The sequence below is a fragment of the Alexandromys fortis genome, unplaced genomic scaffold (assembly GCF_014885135.2).
Source record: "Alexandromys fortis isolate MF-2015 unplaced genomic scaffold, M_Fortis_MF-2015_v1.1 scaffold_466, whole genome shotgun sequence".
NCBI lineage: Eukaryota > Metazoa > Chordata > Mammalia > Rodentia > Cricetidae > Alexandromys > Alexandromys fortis.
The window spans coordinates 38,055-63,175 of record NW_026068332.1 but is presented as its reverse complement, the minus strand read 5'-3'; the positions used below and the strand labels follow the sequence as shown (position 1 = coordinate 63,175).

The window sequence follows — 25,121 nt, the reverse complement described above, 5'->3', positions numbered from 1 at the left end:
CCAGAGCAAACGTGTTAGGGCTGACAGCAGAGAATTGCTATTCACAGTGGCCACCAGGCTAGCCTTGAGAAGGGCGGGAGTCCAGATGCCAGAAACCAGAGCCATTCCACTCCGCAGACCCGCCGCCTCCCTTGCAAGGCGCCGCCTCTTGCAGCCTGGGGCGGGGCTGGGGCGGAGCCAGCCTGGCCGCGCCTGGGAGGAGCAGGCGCGGGCGCGGGCACAGGCAGAGCGCTGCGTGAAGGTCCACTGTGCAGTTGCCGTTGTTGCGGCTGCCAACGACTTCCTTTGGGCCAGCCTTCCCCGCTCGGCGAGTCCCGCAGGCTTCTCTGCGTGCAGAACAGAGTCCCGAGGGTCGAGTCCCCAGCGCCAGTGTACCAGCGCCTCTCTAGTCCAGAGTTCCTGCTTCGGGCTCTTTGGACCCTCCTGGAGTCCTAAACTGCATCGGGGAGAGCGGCAGAGGCACCAGGGTATGGCTTCGGCGGGCAGCGGCATGGAAGAGGTGCGCGTGTCGGTGCTGACCCCGCTCAAGCTGGTCGGGCTCGTATGCATCTTTCTGGCGCTGTGTCTGGACCTGGGAGCTGTACTGAGCCCAGCCTGGGTCACGGCGGACCACCAGTACTACCTGTCCCTATGGGAGTCCTGCCGGAAGCCCGCCAACCTGGACATCTGGCACTGCGAGTCCACGCTCGGCAGCGGTGAGGCCCCCGCGCCGCGCCCTCCTGCCCAGGGCTCTTCTGCTGCCTCCACCTCTCTAGTCCACCCCTCCTCTCCCTTCCCCTCCCCTTCCGTACTCCCCTTTCCCTTCTCTCCCCTCCCCTACACTAAGACCCTCGGGCCCCAGGAAGCCCCTGCATGTTCCCCTCATCCGAAGGAGTCCGGGTCGCCAACACTCAGAAGACCTCCCACGCCCTCTCTTTCTTTGCCGGTCTCTCCGGCTTTGGAGTAACACGTATGCTATTTTGGGCAATTGTTATCATTGAAGGCGAGAACCATGTGGCTGTGAAAAAAGATGCTACGCCTTCCACACCCCCGTTAAAAAAGAAACAGACAAAACGCCCCAAATTCAAGATGTGTGGGTTCTCCACTCTGTTCCCCTCCTTTCCCGATCCTCTGTCTAAGAGCAATTTGCCTAAGTTTTCCTCTCGGCCCACATTTCTCTCTGTTCTGTTTCACTTTATCTGTTTTTTTTTTTTTTTTTTCGAATAAATTTTCACTTTTTTTTTTACCCCCTCCCCTTCCTTTAAATTTTGGGGAATGATACCGACAGTCTGGAGAGACTGATGAATTTTGTTTCCTTTTTTGGTGATACCGTTGTTGCTTTTGAGTTTCCCTTCTTTCACTCCCACAGTAAGAAACTCCCCTCTCTTTCTGTCCCTTTCTCTATGAGCTAGTTGCAGTTGCCTGAAAAGTTGTGCTTTATTCAGCAAGCGGTGAAAATTGCACGACGATGGGAAGAGAGGTAGAGTAGTCTGTAGACCTTGCGGCTACTAACTCGAAAGGAACTTTATGGCTTTTTTCCCTTCATGATCCTCCAATTTTGTTGTGCCCCTCCTCCCCCAGCATCCCAGTTACTCTTAGTAGGAATTTACTAACTTCCAGTTTCTTACTGCAAACTATGCCATCTCGAATTCTGATTCTTCAGCTGCTGGTGTGTGCAGAGATTAAGGAGGGTGTATAAAAGGAAGGCTCTGCTGATGCTTTTCTATACCGGTGTGCGCGCTCACGCATGCGCGTGTGCACGCGCGCGCGCTCACACACACACACACACACACACACACACACACACACACACACGCTGACCAGAGAAACTCATTAAATTTATTTTTGACAGTTTCATATTTTCTCTGAGATTATTTATAAAGCTTTTACTGAAAACGTTTCAAGTTCCAATGAAGTTGAAATAGCACAAAAGCCACCCCCCCGACTTTCTTTGTCTTTCGTTTTTTGTTATAAGAGAGATTAGTTCACTTGGTTAAATTCCTTCCAGAAATTTAATTTTGGGTTTACAAAGGCTTTTTCTTTGCAGTTACCTCAGAATTCTTATTGAAGGGTTTCTTTGTTGATTGATTCATAGTAAAGGGGCCTGGCTGGCAGCAGGAGGTCAACACTTAGGTCTTTTAATTCTTTCGGGATTAGTTGTTTACAAGTAAAGATGAAATAAATCGGTAAAATGCCTTTCTTTGGTAACCAGGGGATGCAAATAAACTTTGGAAAAAATATCTTTTCTTTTCCACCTTCAATAGAAATGGAAATTTATGTAGGAATGCCAGCTTCAGCAGGTCTCCTTAGCAACGTGAATCTTTTGCCCCCTTCTCTCTGTCTCCTGAAATAATAGCCCTCTGACTGCACAAAGACTTTTCAGATAGGTTGGAGAAACCAGCTTTAGCTCCCATTTGCTCTTCAGGCTGTTATCCTTTTCTCTTGGCCTGGAATGTGGAGAATGGAGTGAAAGCAGCTCCAGTTTGTTTGCTAATCTTTCCTTAATTGCCTCCATACCCATTGATTTCAGCTACAAAGAAATCTGTAGCTGGACAAGAAAGAGAAAAGAAAGAAAGAAAGAAAGAAAGAAAGAAAGAAAGAAAGAAAGAAAGAAAGAAAGAAAGAAAGAAAGAAAGAAAGAAAGAAAAGACTTAAGCTGGACAAAGAAATAAGGAGGCATAAGCTTAATGCAAATATGGTCTCCATAGCACTTGTGAAAAGGGAATATCAAAGGCAGGGACACTTTCTGATTCCCCCTGCCCCGCCCGCCCCCTCTTTTATTCTGTCTTCATGCCTTTCAATTTGGGTTTCTGAAATCCGCTTTAGCTTCATTTTGCTTTTAAAAAACAGTCTTGTGTTCCCTTAAAAATAACAAGATAGGTTACAAGCAGAGATGGTTTTGTTAGAAGTTATGTGGAACAAGTTCTTGACTGTGTTGTAGTAGAAAAGTTGTGAACGGAAGAGGCTGAAATACAGAAAATTGCTGTTCCTTCTTAGAAAATGTGCTCTTAAAGATGTTGCATGGTCTTTAAACTTCTGTGTACCAGGGCTTTGAGACAAAGCGGGACGCTAGGATTGGCCCAGGAATGTTGTTCTTGCCTGTTCCAAAGCCAGGCTGCTTATTCAGTCTGTTTGCTCTGCCTAGTAGAGAGATAGAAGGAAAATGTCTGTCAGAATATGTTAAGGGATCCACTTCATTCTCTCTAGAAATACTTTGGAAAAAGCAACCAAGGATAGTTTTACTGAAAGTCCTTCCCCAGGATCTGCGGGGCTTAATTAAAAGTCTTTGTCTTAATTTGAATTAAAACTGCCTTGAAGAGGCAAAGTTTTATTTCAAGGAAGAAAATTTCAGGAATGTTTTTCTTCTGAGGACAGCATTTCCTACTTAGGTACAGTTTCTATTGAAACTTTCTCCTAAGTTGTTATTCTAAAATTGCATTCAATTTTGTTACCAGATATGCTTTGTTTGTTGTTTCTAACCAGTTTTATGCTTTTAAGCCAGAGCAGAGCCATTCCTCTTGTGTCCTGGTATATTGAAGGTTGCGTCAGCAGTTCTTGTATGAACCAGTAATCTGGTTGTCACTCAGCCAGAATGCTTTCCTCTGGAGCCTCAATTCGAGATGTGGGGGAGAGTACTGGCATTCATCTTTACTTGTAATTTTTCTAGGAAGACAAAGGAGAAAACTGCGAATTAGTTGTCATTGGTAGTAGAGTTGGGGAACTTTGGAATATGCAGTAATCACAAGACTTCTGTCTATAGAATTCTTTTCCCCAGTAGTTTCTGAATAGTCTTTTAATAAATTTTCAAAGTGTTCATAATGTTTGAACCACTGCTTCCTGTTTAGTTTGGCAATCCCCCCCCCAAGAATATAGTAGTTAGAGTTTCACAACCATAGCAATTGCAAGAGACTAAAGAAAACAGGTTCCCTAAACTCCACATTACAAAGCTTTCTAATTTTAGGATGATTTTATGCTTCTTTTTAAAGCAATTAATTTGTAGCTATTTCCTTTGAAGCAAATGGCTTTTTACTGTCTGAATTTTCACTCAGCAAAAAGAGAGGGCATATAGGTGGCCTAATAAACATTTTAACTGACAGTAATTTGGAACTGTAACAAGGGTATGTTCATCTATTTTTTTTTATCAGCAAAACACTTGATTAAATAGTACCCTTTTCAAGGAACATTATTAACATCATTGGTGCACCGCCCTAAGAATAGCTGCATTTGTAACATGAGTCATTGGTAGTTTTGAAATGGCCAGGCACTCTATGCTAAAACAGGTGAATATTATTTTCAGTTGACAGAAAGTTCTTTTAAGAGTGTGTACATATAGCCCTTGTTTTTTACTCTACTATAAAATTTTCTTTTAAAAGGAATTTATTCCTCGTTTATATAGTGGTGAATATCCCCACTTGTCACGTGGGGGACCGGGGTTCAAGTCCCCGACGGGGAGCCAAAAAAAAACAGGAATTTATAAGAAAAGCTATCTTTGGTGAAGTTTAAGATAAATGGAACTGCCTGAACACCTGCAGTTCTTACAAAATCTAACAGTGACATGGATTCCGAGTTCAGATCCATGTCACCTGTGCATATTTTGAGACTACAACTTAATTTGAAAATGGAATTTTATCAGGACCTGGACATCACAATGGGATGTGGTCCAGAAAGGTTTAGGTATCCATAGAGAAAGCTTAACATGTTTACAGATAGCTAGCTGTGTAGTCACTAAAAGTGTACTCTCTTCCAGCTTCTTTTAAAAGAACACCACCAGGACAAATGCACTAATAGATGGAATGGTGCCAGTACTAGTTAGCACCCAACTTTTTTTTTAACTAATAAATCAAAGAAAACCCAGGATGCATTAAACCAAGATCTGAATAATGACTTCTTCCTTTAATGTCTTCTTGAATTTCAAATTCTCCAAAGGATATCTTAATTTGTGGTCAGATGAAATTCTTCTTTTCCTCATATTCATAGAGATATTAAAATCCCCAGGGATTTCCTTAGTGGAGTCTTTTAGCAGCGAAGGGTTTTGATTAGAGTGTTAAAAGTAGCATTTTCAAAAAAGGCCGGCATTGTAAAGCAGAAAAAAAACACAACATAACTAACAAAACAAAAACTTTTCTGAAACAAAATAGCGTACCTCTTGACAATAAGTACACTTTAGGATTTTGTTTATTCCTGTTTATTCATAAGACATTTTAGAGAGACCTAAGATACAACCAGTATTTTATGATCTATTAATGAAAATGGTTGTAGATATTTCAAATTAAGTCTTTTGTATGAACAATGCTAAGTTATACCATAATCTTGTGGTAGGACAAAATACTGTTACAAAGACTACATGAAACTTCAGCTTCCTGCTGACCTGAACTTGTCCACTCACCAATTATGCAAGTACATAAAACATACTTAACCTTGTGAGATGCAAATAATGAAGATTAAATAATGAAACATTGTTTTCTTTCATGTTATATCTTTAGAAAAGCAAACTCAAAGTGAAATTTTTCAGTAGAAGGAATTATTCTTTTTAAGTAGTGAAAGATCTTGCATTGGATAATGAAGTAATTGTTTTCATGTCAGATTTAAATATTGTTATACGTTATTTAGCACTTAGTAAAGCGGACTGTAGGTTGGAGAACTTTTATCTCAGTAACTAATATTTTTGTAGGACTGTTAAAGGCTGGATACCTACCTCTCTTGTTCCCAGTGTCACAATATGAGTATGCAATGTTATTGAGAGTACTATGGCCTTTGATAAGTTTACCAGGCTCTCAGTTTGTGATAGCAATGAACATTTGCTCAATTTATTAATTACCGGAAACTAACAACACCAAAAATTTATGCTATGGAACACTGAACGCCAGGAATGCAGATAGTACGTAATGAGCCTAACGTCACTCCTCCAGATATTTGTGGTCATAGCTGAGTATGACTTTCGTGGTCAGGGACTGGAATATTGGGACTGTACGATCCTTTTCTAAATGCATTTACTCAAAGGTTTGGCACTTCAGTGGGAATGATCAGAAGGCTTTTCTTGGCCGAAACACTATCCAGAGTATTTGTAGGTAGTCCTTTTAGCACAGTGTCTCAAGATAATTAGAATAGTTACAATTGAATAAGAATTTGAAGAGAGCTATCTTCTCTGTGAACTAGCTAGGACATCTTACAGCTCTCATATTACATTTTATTGGTTATGCGGAGTGACATGGCCAGCTCAGATTTAAGAGCAGAGGTGGATTCCACCTCTCAAAGAAGCATCCCATCTGACACAGTCTAGCTGCACATATATAAAATCTATTGCCTCTGAAGAACAAAGAGAACCTCACAACGTAGCTTTTGTACTTGATTTTTCTAATCAATATGTAAATAATTCCTAGCTATGATAAATACTCCTTTTAGCAAATACATGGCTTTAATGATTGGTCACTTATAAAAAATTATAAATTATTCTTTGTGGGATGAAATGAGCATAAGAAGATATTTACAAATATGAGTGGGTAGATAGATAGGCACATAGAGAGTTCACATAACCAAGATTGCAATTCATTATGGTTTAAATATTTCATGTCAAGGGCACTGACAGATAAATCTATCACTCTTTTCAAATTATTAGATCTCCTGAAATTAGAAAAGAATACTCTTTTGCTCTTAAATTTATATGGGAATGGGGAAACTAGTAAATCCCCAATTTTCTGTTCTATTTGAATATTTGCTACACAAACCCTTATTTATAAAATACATGCATATACAAGAATGAAGGATATTTGCAGTTTCTCAAAGAACCAGGAAAACATTTTAGGTTTTCTCTCTCTTTAGCTCTCTCTCTCTCTCTCTCTCTCTCTCTCTCTTTAGCTCTCTCTCTCTCTCTCTCTCTCTCTCTCTCTCTCTCTCTCTCAACTGTTGTAAAGTTTAAGGTAATAATTTAAGGAGTTGTTTGAGTATAATGCCACAAACTTTGCTTTGTTTGTTTAAGGTGTTTCTTTTGTTAGAAAAAATAATGATGTAAAAAAATAGAAGATGAAATCTCCCAATTTCCATATTATTTGTATGAAAATAGGCACTGAAGCTAACATTCAAATTTTAACAAGAGGTTTCTTTTAATGTTATATTTAAGACTTCTAAACCAATATCCACCAAAGCATTGCCATAGTCTATTATGAATGAAACTTGGAGTCTATCTATTCCTAACACTACCATGTTGCGGAGAGATAGAAGTGACTTCCATTTTGTTAACCTTCTCACAAAGCCGCAGCTACTTTACTTCATTGACAGTGATTCACTAACAAGAAGTAGATTTGATCTTGATCTAAATTTATACGGTAAGTCTGTGTGCTCGGTCCTGTGCTAGATAGGGAGAATAAAGGAAGGGAAGAAATAAGTGATATGATTTAAGACAACGGAATAAGTTTACTGCATCCTGAAAATGAAGCAGTAGTTCTCTTTCCCTAGAGGAGTGAAAGAAGGAAAGAGCTGTCTGAGGGATTAGCACACCTGTGTTGTTCTCTCATATTTACTAGGACGTTATTTAATGTGGGTGGCTATTTGAAGATCTTCCTTCTACTCTTTCAGTTTTATTAGAGAGATGGGTTTTCAGCTTTCTACTTTTCTCAAATAAACCCAGGTATTTTAATCACAATTTTGGCTATTTAATTTTTAATTTTTTTTTAAGAACAGAAAAGAAACAGCCTTCAGTTAATCAAACCCAACACATCTTTGTACAAATAAACATTAGTAGTTATTATTGAGAAGTAACAATGCTTGATAAGGACGGGCATTATTAAATGCAAGTGAAAGTTTCCTCATATAGCACAAGAAGACATAGCAGTCATTGGGTATGATGTTGGCTTTCTGTGTAAGTGCTAAAACAAGCTTTAATACCAAGGATCTTTGCTAAGCACTGTATATAACAGTTTTATTTGAGAGGAAACACCATATGTTACAGTACTTAGATTTTAAATTACATTTCCACTCAGTTTTCTAATTCACAACTATGTGAAAGAGCCAAGAGATTCCTTTGTTTAAAAAGGGGGCGTCATTTTTCTAAAACTAGCAAAAAACGGCAAGTGTTTGAACAAAATTGTTGTGATTGAACATCAGTAATTCACGTGCCATGGGGAATTTTTCCTTTAAATATATCACCTTGGTAATATTAATTCCTAATGATAGAAAGGAATTTACAATAATGAGTTAGTTTTCCAAGTTATCAACATGATTAAATAAAATTAGCCAGAACTAGTTGCTGTTTGATAAGACTTAGTAAATGTGTTCATATTATTTAGGTAGATCATGGAAAATCTGGAGAAAATTTATAGGGAGTGAGATAAAAATCACCTTTTTAGGTGATATGAGTTACTTTCACATAAGTTATGGGTTTCATTTTAATTAATAAAATTTCTTCTTGGGGGGATTAAAGATGAAAATATAAGTGGCTGCCAGACAAATTTGATTGTGATCATACAAGCTTGTAAAAATGTATATTTTAATTTCTAATGAGAATTATAGAAAAGGAAGAATAATCTATTAGTACATTAATACACTACTTTAATATAAAACATATAATACATTTAGAGAAATTCTACTCACCCAAATAATGAAACTTGAATTTTAAAATAAAAACACATTTTTATTGCTTTTTATGGTATCTAATTCTGTGAACGAAGTAACAATTTTGGGTTCAAAGATTTGTGCATAATAGAACAAGTCTCAGCATAGGTTTGGAGACAAATTGAGAAGGAAAGCTTTAGACACTGCTGTTTTTCATGCTCTGACTTTGACTCAAAGTAGACAATGTATCCTCATTAAGATTTTCCTTTCCTGGAAATCATTAATGAATTTTGACTATGAATTTCCCTAGGAGAAAACAGTTTTCCAGCTAGGCAATTGTAACATAGGCTATAGAATTTTCATAATGTACTGGCAACTTTAGGCAGTCTCACATATTACATTGTTAAAAATATGTCAGCACAATTCTATAGAATTCTAACATATTTATAGAGAGTGGAGACTGATGCTGGTGAGTAAAAATACCTTGAAAGAGGACTCAAATTTAGTTCCTGACCTGTATGTTAGTAGTGAAGTTAGTGCTATAATACAGGGGCTTCCTGGTTTTTTTCCCGTTACTGTGGAAGGAAATACTTTGTGCATGTACATTTTTGTTTGTTTACTTTTACTTTTGTTTCTGTTAGGAAAAGTACATAGTCATCTTAGGCTGTGACTTCCCTAAGTTCAGCTCCAAAGCTCTAGTACATTCCTTTGTCACTTTTGTTCATGTGCCATAGGCCATTGATTTTCAGCAGGACTGGTTTTTATGTTCACTGTTCCACTTCAGAATCACGTCATCATTTACAGAATTTTTAAAATAAAACAAAATAATCTCAGATTTTTGAACTGCATCTGACTCAGTACCATGAGGCAATTAAACCAAAGAGTGAAGATTAATATAAAGATTAACTGATAGTGAAAGCATGACACACATGACATTTTTGTGTAAAAAAAATAAAATGCCCGAAAATTACAAATGTTATATTTTAATATGCCTTACACACATTGAATGTGGGGAAGCACATTTTTGTGGAATATAAACTTTAACTAAAACACCACTAAGGTAGCAATAAATATTTTAATCACTTTTTAGCGTATTACTCAAATTGCTCAGGGTTTTTTTTTTATACATTTGTGATAAAGGCAATTTTTAGACTGACTGAAAAATAAACGTTATAAACACAAGTCTGGTAATTTAATGAGCTAAGTGTATATATATATATATCTTAATTACTTTTTGAAAAAAAAATTCTCCATTTCATAGTGTTGTTTAGTAAGAGGAAAGGGAAATGTTAACTATTTGTCCATGACTTAAAGATCACCTATTAGCCATGTTGCCCTAAGTCTTAAATCATGGATTCTATGTAGAGACACTGAGCAGAAGCCCTGTTCTTAGCTACAAAGGCCTAAACACACCCCTGAAAAGCATACTGAACCTCCTTGATTATATTTCTTATTCCTAAACACTGTTGAGTTTGTAAATTGAGTATTAACTGGGCAGTAATGTAAAGTTTAGATCCTAGACAACCAACCTGAATGAATCTTTCCACGTGGATATACAAAAACTAAATTTAAGCTTGGCATTCGCTACTAGGAATATAGTCTTGGTATTCAATTTCAAACCCCAGCTTGTGGCCAGGACAGTGAGAGTCATGGATTGTTTCTAGTCTCTCTTGGAAAATAAAACAGTTTTCTGTTTGACGAATAACTCTGGTTGCCTATCAAGGGGAAGAAGAGTAAAAATATCACAGAAAAACTGTGTTCACTATCCTTGTTGACTTTGAGTATAGAGAGATATTTTTCATTAGCCATAAAGCCAGCACTAAAAATAAATATAGGACATTTAGTAGAAAACCCATACCTGTTTCTGTTCATCTGCTTTTAATGTATTTCCTGCCTTGTAAGATATTCCTTTCATAATTTCTAGTTCCTTTTAATAACTTATTTTCCTATTTCACTACTGCATTTTTATGTTGTATATGAAAGAGAATATCAGTGTTTGAGAAAATGCAACTTTATGTGAAATTAGAATTTGCTTTGTTTTTCTTTGCAAATTTAGATGAGTATCACTTGGAATTCCACATTTATCCCATTGATATTATTATGTGATTTCAGTTGCTTGATTAGCCTTTGCCTAGAAAAAATTGCTTAATATTTGAAAATGGGATAGAACATTGTCTAGGACAGGGTGAACTCCAGCCTATCCCTTCCTTTTTTTTAGATTTAATGTTTTAATTTTGTGTGTATGTGTGCACACACATTTTTGTAGTCAGTATGCTTGTGGAGTCAGTTGTCCTTTTCCACCAGATGTGTTCCAGGCATTGAACTCAGTTCCCTCAGGCCTGGTAGTATGTGACTTTACTTGCTGAGCTATATGATTATCCCACCAAAATCATTTTTGTTAATTATTATTATCAGCATTTGTTCACTTACTTACTGTCTATGGCTCTGTCCATACTATGTCATAGTTAAACTGGTACAAATATGACAATATGTATTCACTTTTTTTTCAGAAAATTTTTTTCTGTCTGTCTTTATAAAATGCAAGTAAATGTATGACTTGGTTATTTGAGGGTATTAAAGGTAGGCAATATTGGCTAAGATTATTAATTGTCTTGTTTTAGGTTGAAAGTAAAAATAGAGAAAACTGCTGTTTTATGATTATTTGGTTGCATGGAATAGCATATCATGAAAATCAATCTATTCTAACTTTGTATTGATATTTTCAAGGAGGTGACTAATTAGTTGTACCTTTATTCAAAGAAAACTAAGACTTCTTTAAAATAATAATTGTTTTTAAAAGTAGTATTCCAACTAAAATTATTTAAGTGAAGCTGTTTAAATGCGAGATGTCTCACTGATTTGTAAATGCACAGATGAATTTTACTCTTTTGTTCTTTTATATTAATTGCTTTGGTGTAGTTATACTGATATTTTTTTAATTAAGAAATTTCAAGTTAATGTTTCCAGTGTCAAATAATATACTATGCATAAACTTTTTCAAAGTAGTCTAGAGGTTTCCAAGTACAAGCATTGTTTTGTCTTTTTAATTCAAAGCTACATGCTGTTAGGGAATAAAAATGCCATAATATGGCTATCCTTTTAACTTCTAGTTGAAAGCCAGATAACACTTTTTGTTTGAAGTTATATGGCTTTGTAACAAATAGATGCATTAAAAATGCTCTCTACTTTCTTGTGATGTTTCTTTCATGTTTATATTTTAAGATGTTGTGGATCTGTTTTGTGTATTTGTTTTCTGATTGCTGTGCAGTTTCTAGTTGAAAGCCAGTGAAACATCCAGAAATTATTTGGAGGCAAGGATGTAGAAAAGAGTGTTCAAGTATAAATACAAAAGGAACATCTTAACTTTTCTCTACCAGCCCTTTATCTTCAGCACAAGAAGCATTTTAGACAGATAATTTCAGAGGAAATCATCAAACTATCATAGATTATGGACTTTGAGTAGATTGCATTGCAGGTTAACAATTTCTTTGCATTTCCTGTGCATACAGTAAACTGAGGTGCAGAATAATTCTGGGAATTTCCTTCAAATTACCACCACTGTAGTATGCTAATCCTGAAGTATCCCATATGTGATGCTTCCTGACCTATGTGTAGTTTATAATATATTCCTCTTCCTATTTTCTCTACTGGAAAATGAAACATCTTTCTTTCATACCATTGCTACATCCTGACAAGAAATGACAAATTATCATCAATGAGGTTTAGGTTTTACTGAATCTAAGGCATGCCATGTGGTCATTATAGCTTTACTTGTTCTTGATTGAAGAAAGGTGCTGAACAATCATTTAGAGTCTAGTCTAACTCTCTGACATTCCTTACTTTAGAAACCATTTTGGTGATGATTACTAAAACAGACAGAAATACATGAAATGAAATAAATAATTCACCGAAAAAACTTCCTGATATGAGTTAACTAAAGGATAGTTTTAGTAGTGAGGAAGGCAAACAAAAATTTGGATTTTTAATGAGGCTAAGGAAGGCTTTCTAAGATGCAAAGGAAATTAAAAATTGTCTTGTATTATCACACATAATAATGGAATGATCTTCACAGGCTTAAAAGAAAAACACAAAATATTTCATATCATGAACAGACCAAACTAAATTGGTTATGGTGCTTGATCTCGTCAATAGCCCAAGTAGTAGGATAGTTATTGACTGGAAAAGGCATAAGGGGGTAGTTACTTGCTGATGAAAATATCTAAAATCTATATCTGAGTGATGGTTATATACTTAGCCTTATTTTTCTCTAGTTAAGATTTGTGAACTTTATAGTTCAATAAAAATTTAAATTTTAATATTGAAAATAAGTAGGTCATAGAGAGGGATGCTCCATTTAACATTAGTAGAGCGCCTGTAAGAAGTGTGGCAAAACTCTGCCCTAAAAACTCTGCTGAGCAGGGCTGGAGAGATGGCTCAGAGGTTAAGAGCATTGCCTGCTCTTCCAAAGGTCCTGAGTTCAATTCCCAGCAACCACATGGTGGCTCACAACCATCTGTAACGGGGTCTGGTGCCCTCTTCTGGCCTGCAGGCATACACACAGACAGAATATTGTATACATAATAAATAAATAAATATTAAAAAAAACTAAAAAAAAACTCTGCTGAGCTTAGCAGAGGAACCATTTCTGAATAAGAACATTAATATTAATTTTTGTTTCAAAACATTTCAAACCCCAAAGATGCTTAGCATGCAGTAAAATCACTTCCATTGAGCTGCATCAAAGTGAAGGGTACTAAACAGCGTTCTTTTGATTCTTTGCAGCTTTATTTCAAGGCTTTTGTTTTTACTTTCCAGATTGGCAGATTGCTACTCTGGCTTTACTCCTGGGTGGTGCTGCCATCATTCTCATTGCATTCCTGGTGGGTTTGATTTCAATCTGCGTGGGATCGCGAAGGCGCTTCTACAGACCTGTTGCTGTCATGCTTTTTGCAGCAGGTAAAAAGATTCATTACATTCAAACCAGCATTAAAGATTCATGAACCTGTCTACCATTCTCCTTTCTCATGCATCAGTATGTGTTTGCTACTTACAAAAAAATTTGAGAGGCATTTGTTATATTTTAAGGTAAATTGGCTGAAGGATTATCATATTATCAGTTTTCAGCATGTTAAGCATTTCACAGAACAGTGGCAACTTCTAAACGTCTTGCTAAAGCGTGAATAAATAAAACGTCTTAGGCTGGATATATAGCTCAGTAGTAGAATGCTTGCTTAGCACGACTTTAAGCTCTAGGACCTAGAGTTTAGGTTCAATTCACACCACTGCAAAAATAAAAACCCCAAATCCAAAAAAACCTCCATAGGGCTGCCAGGCTATTGCCTAAGAAATTGTAGCAGATGTATTTATCATTTGCTTTTTTTTGTCTTTTGTTTTTATTTTAAGCATCCATTCTTCCCCTACCCTGACCTCTAGCCTCCTTTGTGATCTTAGGACAATGGCAATATATTAAAATAGTCTCATGAAACAAGGAAAGGGAATTTTCAAAAAGTGTATTCTTAAAAGCATACGTGTTTTGAAAAATATGGAAAAATCATGTCAGTTAATGTGAACCATCAAAGAAGTTAATTATATGAGGGCAGTGAATGTCTATTAATTTGACAGCTATTATTCTGTGAAGTGCATTTTAAATCGAAATATCAAACATGGTAAACAAAAGACCAACAGCTGTGTTTAAAAAAATGTCTTGTGGGTGGGCTTTGTGGACTGTTACAAGCCCAGTTCATTATATGAAGTGAGTTTTGATTTTCAGTTATAAAAATATCATTGAATATATTACTCATTTTGACTCTTAACCGAAATATTCTTGTGGTATCTTCAATTTTCCCTGTCAGTCATATCTGATTTGAAGTCTAAAAAATAAGCCCCTGTGACTGTCAATAATGAAGATACTGACAGACCCATCTATGCTGTTAGATGGAGTTTTAAAAGCTGTTTAAAATTGGAATGGATCAAAGTTCTCAGGATTTCAGAGGTAGTGTGAGCTAAAACTGCAAAACCCAAAGTGTTCTACTGCCCCCTGCTGCTTGTATTCATTTTATAACAAGACTGATCAGAATGTAGGCATAAAGTCCAAACCGGGCAGTGGTGGCACAAGCCTTTAATCCCAAACTCAGGTAGGCAGATACCCGAGTTTGAGGCCTGGTCTATAGAGCGAGGTCCAGTACAACCAGAGCTACACAGAGAAACCTTGTCTCAAACAGACCAAAAATAAACAGAGAGAGAGGGGAGAGAGAAGAAAAGAAAAATCAAAGCTGAACAGAAATCTAGAAATATGTTTAATTGACTTAAATGACATACCCAAGATCAAGTAATGGCTGCATACCTGGGACTAGAAAAAAATGAATCTTAAACAAGTGGTTCATTGATTCATGACTTCCTCGCGCATCCATTTAGCTATTTCTGGGATGTCTTTTATGGACTAAACATTGTATTAAAGATGGCTATAAAACTAGTCAAAGTATCTTCACAAAACATTTTAGCAGACTACAAAGCATTACTAGAGAATATATTTGGAAATGTTTATAATACCACAGTATTATTATGTTATTGTTGCCATGTCTAATGAAAGCCTAAATTTGGAATGCTACAGTACCAATAGAAAACAACTTTGATATACATATTTTCTAACTTATTTCTTGGTTCATTGGTTTATCATTTTTTTATTTTCTCTGTTTTGGAATAAAAAAAAATGTAGATGCTTTAACCGAAGTGTGAGTTTGTCTTTGAAGCTAAGATTTAAGAACATAACAATGAATAATTAGTTTAATTCTTTTTGATAAGCTGTGCTCCCATGATATGAGAAGTTTTAAAACTAGAATTCTTACAAGCCACTTTGAGAATAGTAGACATTTCTTATTATAGGATGGCATAGAGATATTCCATTTAGCCGTTGATTCACTGCATGATGGCAAGTGAACTGTAAAGAAGTCCCTTGCTGGCACCATCTAGATGTTTGTTGAAAACAACTCAGAGTTTCCTTTTTCTGCATAAAAACATATTTTTCCAAACATAAATACATTGGTGAAAATAAGTACTGATTATAAAACATATATTGGTAAGAGGTTTGGCCAGAATAAAGTTTTTAATTTGGCTTTAACTATCACATAGTAATGAATGATAAAAAAAAATGAAAGGAAACCCTATAGCAAGATACGTATAGTTTTACTCCATGCACTGAGGCCTAGAATGAACACTATACTCATTGCTATAATTTAAAATGTACATGTCCTCAGATTTAATTATGCTCTTTTCCTTTTGGCATTGATTATGGAAACTTGCTTTGAAATAACCATTAGTTTAATGTTGAATTTTCATACAAACAAGACTAAACATATTGTTTATTTGTAAAATACCACAGAAATGAATTATATCATTACATTCGGTTGATTTTTGGAAAGAGTGTTCATTGCCCATAGTAATCAATTATTAACCTGGATTTAATTTTGAAAAACTTAGAAAATCTATATAATTTAAACCAATTGTATTGAAGCAGATGGCTTCCCTAAGTTGCAGTTTATTTCATTGACTTTATAAATGCAAATCTTTATCTGATAGCATTTCTTTTTTTGTTTGTATTGGCATTTGTGAAATAGTAATAATTTTTCTTAACAAAATGGTTCCCTATCCAAATATCAACAAGCCTTTCGTTACCAAGTAATATCAGTGTCTGTTCATATAGAGAATGAGTTCTCTCAGAAGAAACTTTCTTTTTTCTTTTGCTGAGATGGGCAGTACCTGCATTCAAAACACATATACCACTTAAACTTATAAAAACCCGGACTCTCTGAATATGGTGAACAATGAGGGCTGCTGAGAAGCCAAGGACAATGGCACTGGGTTTTGATCCTACTGCATGTACTGACTTTTGTGGGAGCCTAGCCTGTTTGGATCTCACCTTTCTAGACCTGGATGGAGGGGGGAGGACCTTGGACTGCCCACAGGGCAGGGAACCCTGACTGCTTTTCGGACTGGAGAGGGAAAAGGAGGGGAGTGGGGAGTGGGGAGAGGGGGAGGGAAAAGGGAGGCGGGGAGGAGGCAGAAATTTTTAATAAAAAAAAAACATTCTGTTCTATTCCTGGAACTCATAGATACGCAAAAAAATATCCAATTTTTCAACTACTGTATTGGAGAGCCAGGGTTTCAATTGAGAGCATCATTCTGACTTAAAAGACTAAGATTTCCAACTCATCTTACAGTTTAGCTATTACATCCAAAATAGGAGAACAGAATAAGTCCTGATTTTGAATTTATTTATCACCTGTGTTACAGGTGGTTCTATCCTGTGAATGCAGTTTCAGGAATAATACTTAAGGGAAGTCAGAAGTTTGAAATGTCATAAAGACCACAAACTACTTGTACTACATGACATACATGATTTTTTTTTTATTTGACAATCACCTGTTTAAAGCTGGAAGCCAGATACTATGTTTCTTGTCTGTAATCCCAGCACTTTGGAGGCAAAGGTATGTGAATCAGAAGTTCAAGATCATTCTCTCCTGAGGAGATAGTCAAGATAGATTTGGCCTCCGTAGAGTCCTAGACCAACTAATGCTTGCTACATAGAGAGACCTTATCTCAAATCTAAGCAACAAGATAACACAAAAGTAAAATACACAAAGAAATTAGTAGCTTTATGTTCCTCTTGTATTTCTGCCACAAAATTTTATATTGATAATTTTTTTTAAAGTAAAAACCTTTATAGTCCAAGTCTTTTATTTCTTTTTGTACATCAGGCCATGAATTCATAGGGAATGGGCTCCAGCAGCTCAGGCTCCTTCCGGTTAGTCCTCACAAAGTGTGCTTCTCTGGGTGGAGCAGGCTGGCGCTTCAGCTGAACCCAGGTGCCCTTCTCTTTGGCTTCCTTTTTCTTCTGGTCGTTCTCCTTCACCCGCTTCAGGAAGCTGTCTCTGCTCTTTGAGTGCTTGATGTGTTCAATCCGCACATTAATTCTCTTGGCAAGAATCTTGCCTTTAAACTTGCTTGTTTACAATGATGCCCACAGCATGCTAGGTGACATTGTAGACTCTTCCGGTTTTGCCATGGTAACATTTATGGGGCATTCCTTTTTGAACAGTGCCCATTCCCTTGATGTCTACAATATCGCCCTTCTTGTAGATTCGCATGTACGTGGCCAAAGGAACAACTCCATGTTTCCTAAAGGGCCTAGAGAACATATAGCGAGTGCCCCTCCTCTTTCCCTTTGTGTTTGTCATTTTGGCGAGTTACTGAAAGATGGCTACTGCGGCCGAAAGCTATATTGATAATTTTTAAAGGAATTAAATTCTAGATATCCTTCAAATTCTGAAATGTTTCACAACTTTCCAAGTACAGTATCTGATGAAGGACACAGAATACCACAATGTCCCATATATTTATATTATAGTCCATTGATTGGTAGTAAGGTATAGCATGATGTCATTATCTTATTCTGCAAACTTTGTCCCCGCCTTTCAGAAATTTATGTGAAGCAAGAAGGCATTTTTTACTATGTCATTGTAATAAATGGAGAACAACCTTAATTTGCCATTGTAGGTTTATATTTTTCCCAAATTTCTATTGTATTCAATTTTATCGGTGATTTCAGAAATAATAACACAATTTAGAACGATAATTTTTCTTCTTGCTACAACACAAAAGAAGTCTAAGCAAGCTTGCTCAAGAGAGTTTGCCAATGGACTCTTAATGGAGTCATATTCCAACTTGCCCTCTAATAGGAAATTATGTCATTACATTATACCCTGGAGGTTTAGAATTTGATGAATGAAACACATTGAAATGAACCTTTAAAGCATCCTAAGTTAACACCTTATTCTAGGAACTGGCTGGTTGTTTTTTTTTTTTTTAATTAACTCAAGTTCGTTATTATTTCTCTACTCAAACTTCATTAGCAGCTGACTGTCACTTCGAAGGCAATCAAAGACTTTAACTGTGGTCTTCCAGGTTGAGACCTAACCAGGAACTGATGCATGATGATTTTGTATTGGATTTTATTTGTTTATTTGGTTTGATTTTTACCCTCTTTGCTGAACCAAGACCACAGCATTGGCATCTTCCTTATTCTATAGGCACATTTCTCATCAGAAATTTAACACTGCCTGTTCCTTGGTCATTTTTCTTCCTGCTCTGTTGACCTGTACCTCCATTCAGGGTTTACATCTATGCTCTTACCACCTTCCCAGAAGAATCTGATTCCTTTGTGAATCTAAAAATGAGCTACCATCTCTTTTTTTTTTTTGGACCTTCTTGGATCTTAGTAATACTTGCTATTATATTCAAGGTATATTGATTGGTTTATTGATGACTTGGTGGTTTTTGTGGCATAGCATTGCTGTCTAGCCCAGTCTGGACTCTAGTAAATGATTCTCTTGCCTCAGTCTCTCCAGTGCTGGCTGCAATCATAGTCATGCCACATTTTTATTTGGTATGCATTTACTGATGGACTGCTTATACATGAGAACAGCAGCTTTGTTTCTGTTGGTAGCAATAATGCCTTAAACTGTATAACTGAGATACATTTAAATATTTATTGAATGGGTTAATTTATCAGATAAATTGATTAATTTTGTAATTTATTTTTCTATTTTAATCATATCCTCTATATTTCAGTCATGATTTAGTGATGAGAATATAGAAATCTAAGAGGATAAGTCTTTAAAAAGGGGGAGAAAACCTTGCTCAGTAACTAATATTTGCTCTTGTGCATGGGTGGCAGTCATTTTTTCATTAGTTTTATGACATTTACAAGAGATTTCCTTTTCTTTCACTAATGCAAATCACCAACATTTTTTTTTTAATTGCTATGGCACCGTGGTTAGAAATACATGAAGTAAGGTTATATAATTCTGCTATTGGCAGAGGTTTAACTATTATCTAAAACTTTAAACCAGAAAGAAAGTGTAGTTTCTGTGTTCAGTGTCAAGAGAATCTCCTTTTCATCTACTCTCAGTAGTAAGGTGGAAGAATAGCAAGCAGATGCAAACCCAGATTAGCATTGAGCTACAAGGCTACCACAGTTGCAATTCTATATGAATTCAAATAGTCTTTTCTATCCTGGTCATTATTAAAGAAATTTAGGATTTTGAGGAACCATATGGTTCTTTATCAGTTTTATGCCAAAGCTATATGGCTGCCATGTAGACTTGCAAGGAGAGTTGATCATATTGGTAATGTGACGCTTTCTGGATGCTGAGAATAAGTGAGGGTAGATTTCAAAGTCTGAAATCTTTTTGTTCTTTTTAAGGTTAAGAAAATATCAAAACTAGCTAGGCAGTGGTGGCACATGTCATTAATCCCAGCACTCTGGTGGCAGAGGCAGGCAAATCTCTGTGAGTTTGAGGCCAGCCTGGTCTAGGTATACAAGAGCTAGTTCCAGGACAGGCTCCATAGCTTCTGCAAAACTCTGTTTCAAAAACCAAAAACCAAAAAAAAAAAAAAAAAATCAAAACTATAGGCATAATTACACACACACACACACACACACACACACCTATCATGCAACTAACACAAAGTTTGTTGTGTTTAACTGTTTATATTTTTGTTGCTAAAATTCTGGAATTTAGAGTATTTTTAATAGGACCTAAAGAGTAATCACTTTAAAAAAATGTTTCATATGTCAGGGCTATCTTTATTTTTTTCAAGTGTCCAGAAAAAAAAATACATTGAGCATTAGGATATTGTGTTTTTTTGTAACTATAGCTCTGCCATTATTATGTGGCCAGTGTATAACTGAATGAGCATGACTGTTTGAGTTATTTTTAAGCCCCTTTTATGTATATCTCTACCTAGATTTTTAAGGAAAAGTCATCTTTCTTGAGTGTTAAAGCATTCAATGTAGGCGAATATGGCAAATTTAGCCCCATACATTCTAATTAAATTAATTTAAATTAAATAGAAATTGTGTAGTAGTTATTCCAAAAGGAAGATATAAATTTTAAATGGGTGACTTCATCTCCTGTGTAATCCAGTGTAGTGACTTTCATATAATAATACCCATAGGATATATGCCCCTTTAATTTTAGGTAGTTAAAATAAGCCTTCCCCTTCCTTCCCTTCCTGTTTAATTGTTTTGTTTTATTTTAATAAACATGACTCATCACAATTCTCCTTCATTCCTGAGTTAGAACCAAGAGCTATCTAAAAACTAATATCTAAGTTTTGTTTCTGTTATAGTAGTCTTCGTGGCCTTGCTTTTTCCTTCACTGACTTAATTTTTTTTAAATCCAATGGGAAATCTATATGAAAATATGTGTAAAATCTATTATAAGGTGTATAATTAGTTACAGCTTCCTGACAAAGATGACTTTTTAGTCTCTTTTAAAGATGAGAAGTGTAGACTTGTTGAGAGATAAAGGTTGAAAATAGTTTCTAATTAGATAAATAGAAGCAAAAACATCACAATGATTCTTCCTGGAACATTGGGATGAATCAGATGGTTATGAACAAAGGTATTGTTAAAATTTCTGTTGCAACGAATAATCACTAAAAAATGTTGAATTCTTCAGTTCCTTAACTATAAAAAAATAGTGAGGGTTTAAGTCTGCCTTGATGCCACTGTTGCTAGCTCTTTATGGATTTTGTATGAAGCAGTTTAGTATAAATAGTGACACTGACTGTCCTTAGTGATAATTGTACATGCATTTGCAAAGCAAGTATCAGAACTTTGTATATTCATGAATTATTATGTTATACTAATTTCATTAATTGCTAATAACAATTCACCAGTTATTAACAGGACAATTATTACAGTATTGTCAGAGTAACTAAGCAAGAAAAGTAAGTACATAAATAAATAATTAAATAAATATAAAAGAATAAAAGAAAATGTTGATATTTTAAAAGATGACATTTACAATTATTAATGCTTTAATTTTTGGTCTTTATACTTATTTTATTAAAAATTAGCTCATGAATTTATATTTATATGCCTATGCTGCTTTATTTGCTTTAAATAACTTCATAATTTTGTTTGATTTTTCCTTTTTCAGTTGTTCTGCAGGTCTGCAGCCTGGTTCTTTACCCAATCAAGTTTATTGAGACTGTGAGCTTGAAAGTTTACCACGAGTTCAACTGGGGCTATGGCCTGGCCTGGGGGGCAACTATATTTTCATTTGGGGGTGCCATCCTTTATTGTCTGAACCCTAAAAACTATGAAGACTACTACTAAAACCAAGTCTCAGCACACACACACACACACACACACACACACACACACACACCACAAAGAGAGAAACTGATCAACAAAAACGATTTATGTCATCATCTTTTTTAACACTTATTTTCTAAAACACTCATGGAGCATTAAGCAGTTTGCACAGTTGATTTAATATCCTTTCCCTTTTGGCTGTCAACATCATAACCAGCTTTTATATCCATTTTAGAGAACTGCACAAATTAAGAGAGCTGATTAGATGTAGGCACATGCTGCAAACTACCAATATGCTCATGCCATTTTTCTTGACAAGTGAAGGGTTAGTATGACAGCAACCATTGTAAGAAGCTAGTTGGAATGAAAATTGCCATAGTCTCTTATTGCCTGCAGGGGAGCATCTGGCATAAGCAACATTTAAAAGTTGATTTGTTCTGACAAATAATCTACTGTTGGAGCCCCTATCACCTGTTTATAACACACAGTGACTACATTGGTTATTGGTTACTTGCTTGAGTGAGATTTTAAAGACAAACTGTTTTGAGCATCATATGATAGTCAGAGATATAACGGGATAATTCTATGTTTAAGCATTTTCTTCTTAATGGCAAGTTATAGTTACACAGTAAGGAAGCCAAGGTTTGGAGACATGCATTTTTAATTATGCAGACAGGAAATTGTGCCTCAGCCTCCTCTAAAAATGAGGCAAAATGAGAGTATCTGCTTTCCCCTGGGGCAATCAGAAAGAAATGTACATGAGTTGCTTTTGTACCCTTTAAATTATTCACCAAAATTTGCAGCAAACAATTGTGCATATGTAACAAGCTTATTTTTTCTAGACCATGCACCATTAGTATAAATGTTAATAAGCTGTTCATTAATCCTCCACATACATACCTATCATGCATATAATCAATACTTGCTCTAGTGAAGTCATTTGAACACTAACTTTGTGTGCATTAAGAAGCTTAGGTCAACATTCAAAAGTTCATATACCTTAAAGCTTTGCTCTATGTTCTCTTCTGAATCACTGGAAAGTGTTAATATAATTGCCCAAGAAGCAAAATTGAAATGCTGTTAATCTGAAATTTAATGATTCTTTCATAAGCACTGCAGTTCAAAAGAAAGTAGGAATTAGGATGATCACTTTGTGTAAAATTCATTAAAATACAAGGCTGCTATTTTTGCAAGTATTTTAAATGTCTTCATTTTAAAGAAAGCAATAGTGATAGAGTTATATAAATGTCGAAGTGTCTCAGTAGGCGAGTTGAATTTATTTGATTGTCACCTGGTTCTCTGAAGTTAACTGATGAGCTAGCTGATTTGTGCGCACAAGTATGATGAATTTATGTTCGGGAAATCATTCACTGACGGTTCCAAGGGAAAGAAATATCAACAAGAGGAGAAAGTTTGCCATTAATTTCCTACTGCAAACTTTGTTCATTTTGTTTATTATACAAATCTGGATAGCTTAAGTATAAACCTATTTTTATATAAAATATACAACTCTGATATTAAAGTTATAAATGATTATTTTTGTTAATGAAGTCACTAAAACAAGTATGCTCTCATGTGACCCTCCTGAAGAAAGAAACATTGGGAAAAAAGTTTAAAATGTACCTATTTGCTAAAATATAATCCAATCAGAGCAGGACCATGTCAATAGTATTTAATAATTTGTTTTACCTCACAGAGCAGACTTCTGCTTTCAGCTTAAGAATGGTTGCCAAAAAACATTAGCCTTTCCCTGCCCACAAAGGATTTTACTGAAATGCCAAAACCAATTGTGAATTTTCTTTGGAATCACAAAGTAATTATGAATACATAACTCATTCTTGTTTTAGTAGTGGTAAAGAAAAGTTATTAAATTTATCTTACAGGTAAAACTTTATGAAAGTATATAATTTTATCAAGAATTGTAGGGAACTGAATGGAAAATCTCCAGAAGAGTATTAGTATTGTAGAATATTTTGAGATAGCTTTCTTAAAATCATAAAATCTGGTATGGATTCTCTTATAAAGTTCTTTGCATATTGTCAGAACAGAATGAGGAATGTGATATTTGGATAGGGATTTCAGTTACTGCTCACAGTCTCTTGTGAGATGATCGCCTTATTCTTGAATTATGGAAGATGAGTACTGTGGTCCTGGCATCAATGAGGCTTGTTGGAGGCTACAGTGTGCAGGTGGACCAGTATCATATCTAGAGTGTCATTCTCTGTCCACCTGACAATCCAAAAGGTGACAGACTATGTTACAGGTTGAAGCACACATATTTGTAGTCTATTGAGAAGTAGATTCCTTCTGTAATTGTAATGAACCATATATCGTATTTTTACCACCACTAATATTTGGAACTTTTACATTGCTAACAAAACTTAGCGGAAAATTCTTGTTCCTCATCCAAAGCAGTATTGTGTCTATCAGAATAAATACAAGTGTCTATTTAAGCTATACTAGCCTCATGTCTTTGTAGCTTTAGGTTTGTTTGGTATTTTCTTAAGCAGAATTTTTAATCATGAACCCATGGTTTATCTTAGAGAGATAATATACATAGAAAGATATCATAAAAGTACTCAGCAGGGCTAGTTATTCAGATTTCTTGCACAAGTATTTAGCTTTTTGTAAGGTAAACATGTAAATTTTAAAGACAAATATAGAGAGACTTATGTGTTTGAAATATAAATGTTATATATGGATTAGCATGTACCTGTATATTATTAAACATGCAGTGAACTGACTGGTAAGTGATTGTCTAATTGTATGGCTAGCAATGTAATTTATTCAGACTGTATTTTTGTACAGAGCAGCGCACACTAACCTATGCCTCTGTGTCCTCCTTAATGCCTAAAACTGTGCCTAGAAATTTCATCTGTCTTAAAGGAAATAAAATGTATTCCATACTGTTTCTGCTATTAGTTTCTCTCTTACTATTCTGTATTTATTATTTTTAAATATCTGACATGATTACTACATAAATATGAATTTATGGTATTCTGGTTCTTTTTTTTTTTCTTAACAGTCATTTTGTGATACCGTTATTTCATTTCAGTGAGTCTTGTGTGTGCAGTCCCATGATCAGTTCTTCATTTCATGATTTTTGTAGTTGACCTGAAATTATCTATGTGAAAGAAATAAAAATAAAAGTGGTTTCACTGATAATGCTTTTATTTTATGTCTTTTCTTCTTTGTAAACGCTTTAGACAAAATTTCTAAATTGCATATCTTCAGTTCATTTTTTACTTTAAAATATATGGAAAACTTACCATAATGTGACACACTTATAGTTTTATTCTAAAATCATTGACATGTCTTTGTTGTACAAAGCAAATGTTTTCCCGGTGACAATTTTCTATGAGGACATCACTTTGACTGTATCTTCACATTTAATTTTCCTATATTATTTCCCACCACCTCTTCCTAATGGGCT

General features: G+C 35.5%; 1 protein-coding gene and 1 pseudogene across 1 annotated transcript; one reads left to right on the top strand and one right to left on the bottom strand.

The window, feature by feature from the left end:
* Nucleotides 1-206: 206 nt before the first annotated feature.
* Nucleotides 207-24,853, top strand: Tmem47 (transmembrane protein 47). The gene is made up of 3 exons (XM_050132842.1): nucleotides 207-695; nucleotides 13,342-13,482; nucleotides 21,531-24,853. Exons 1-3 carry the CDS (start codon nucleotides 470-472, stop codon nucleotides 21,707-21,709), a joined length of 546 nt encoding a protein of 181 aa, XP_049988799.1. The 5' UTR covers nucleotides 207-469; the 3' UTR covers nucleotides 21,710-24,853.
* LOC126495240 (60S ribosomal protein L21-like) lies at nucleotides 16,606-17,811 on the bottom strand (annotated as a pseudogene).
* Nucleotides 24,854-25,121: the final 268 nt, after the last annotated feature.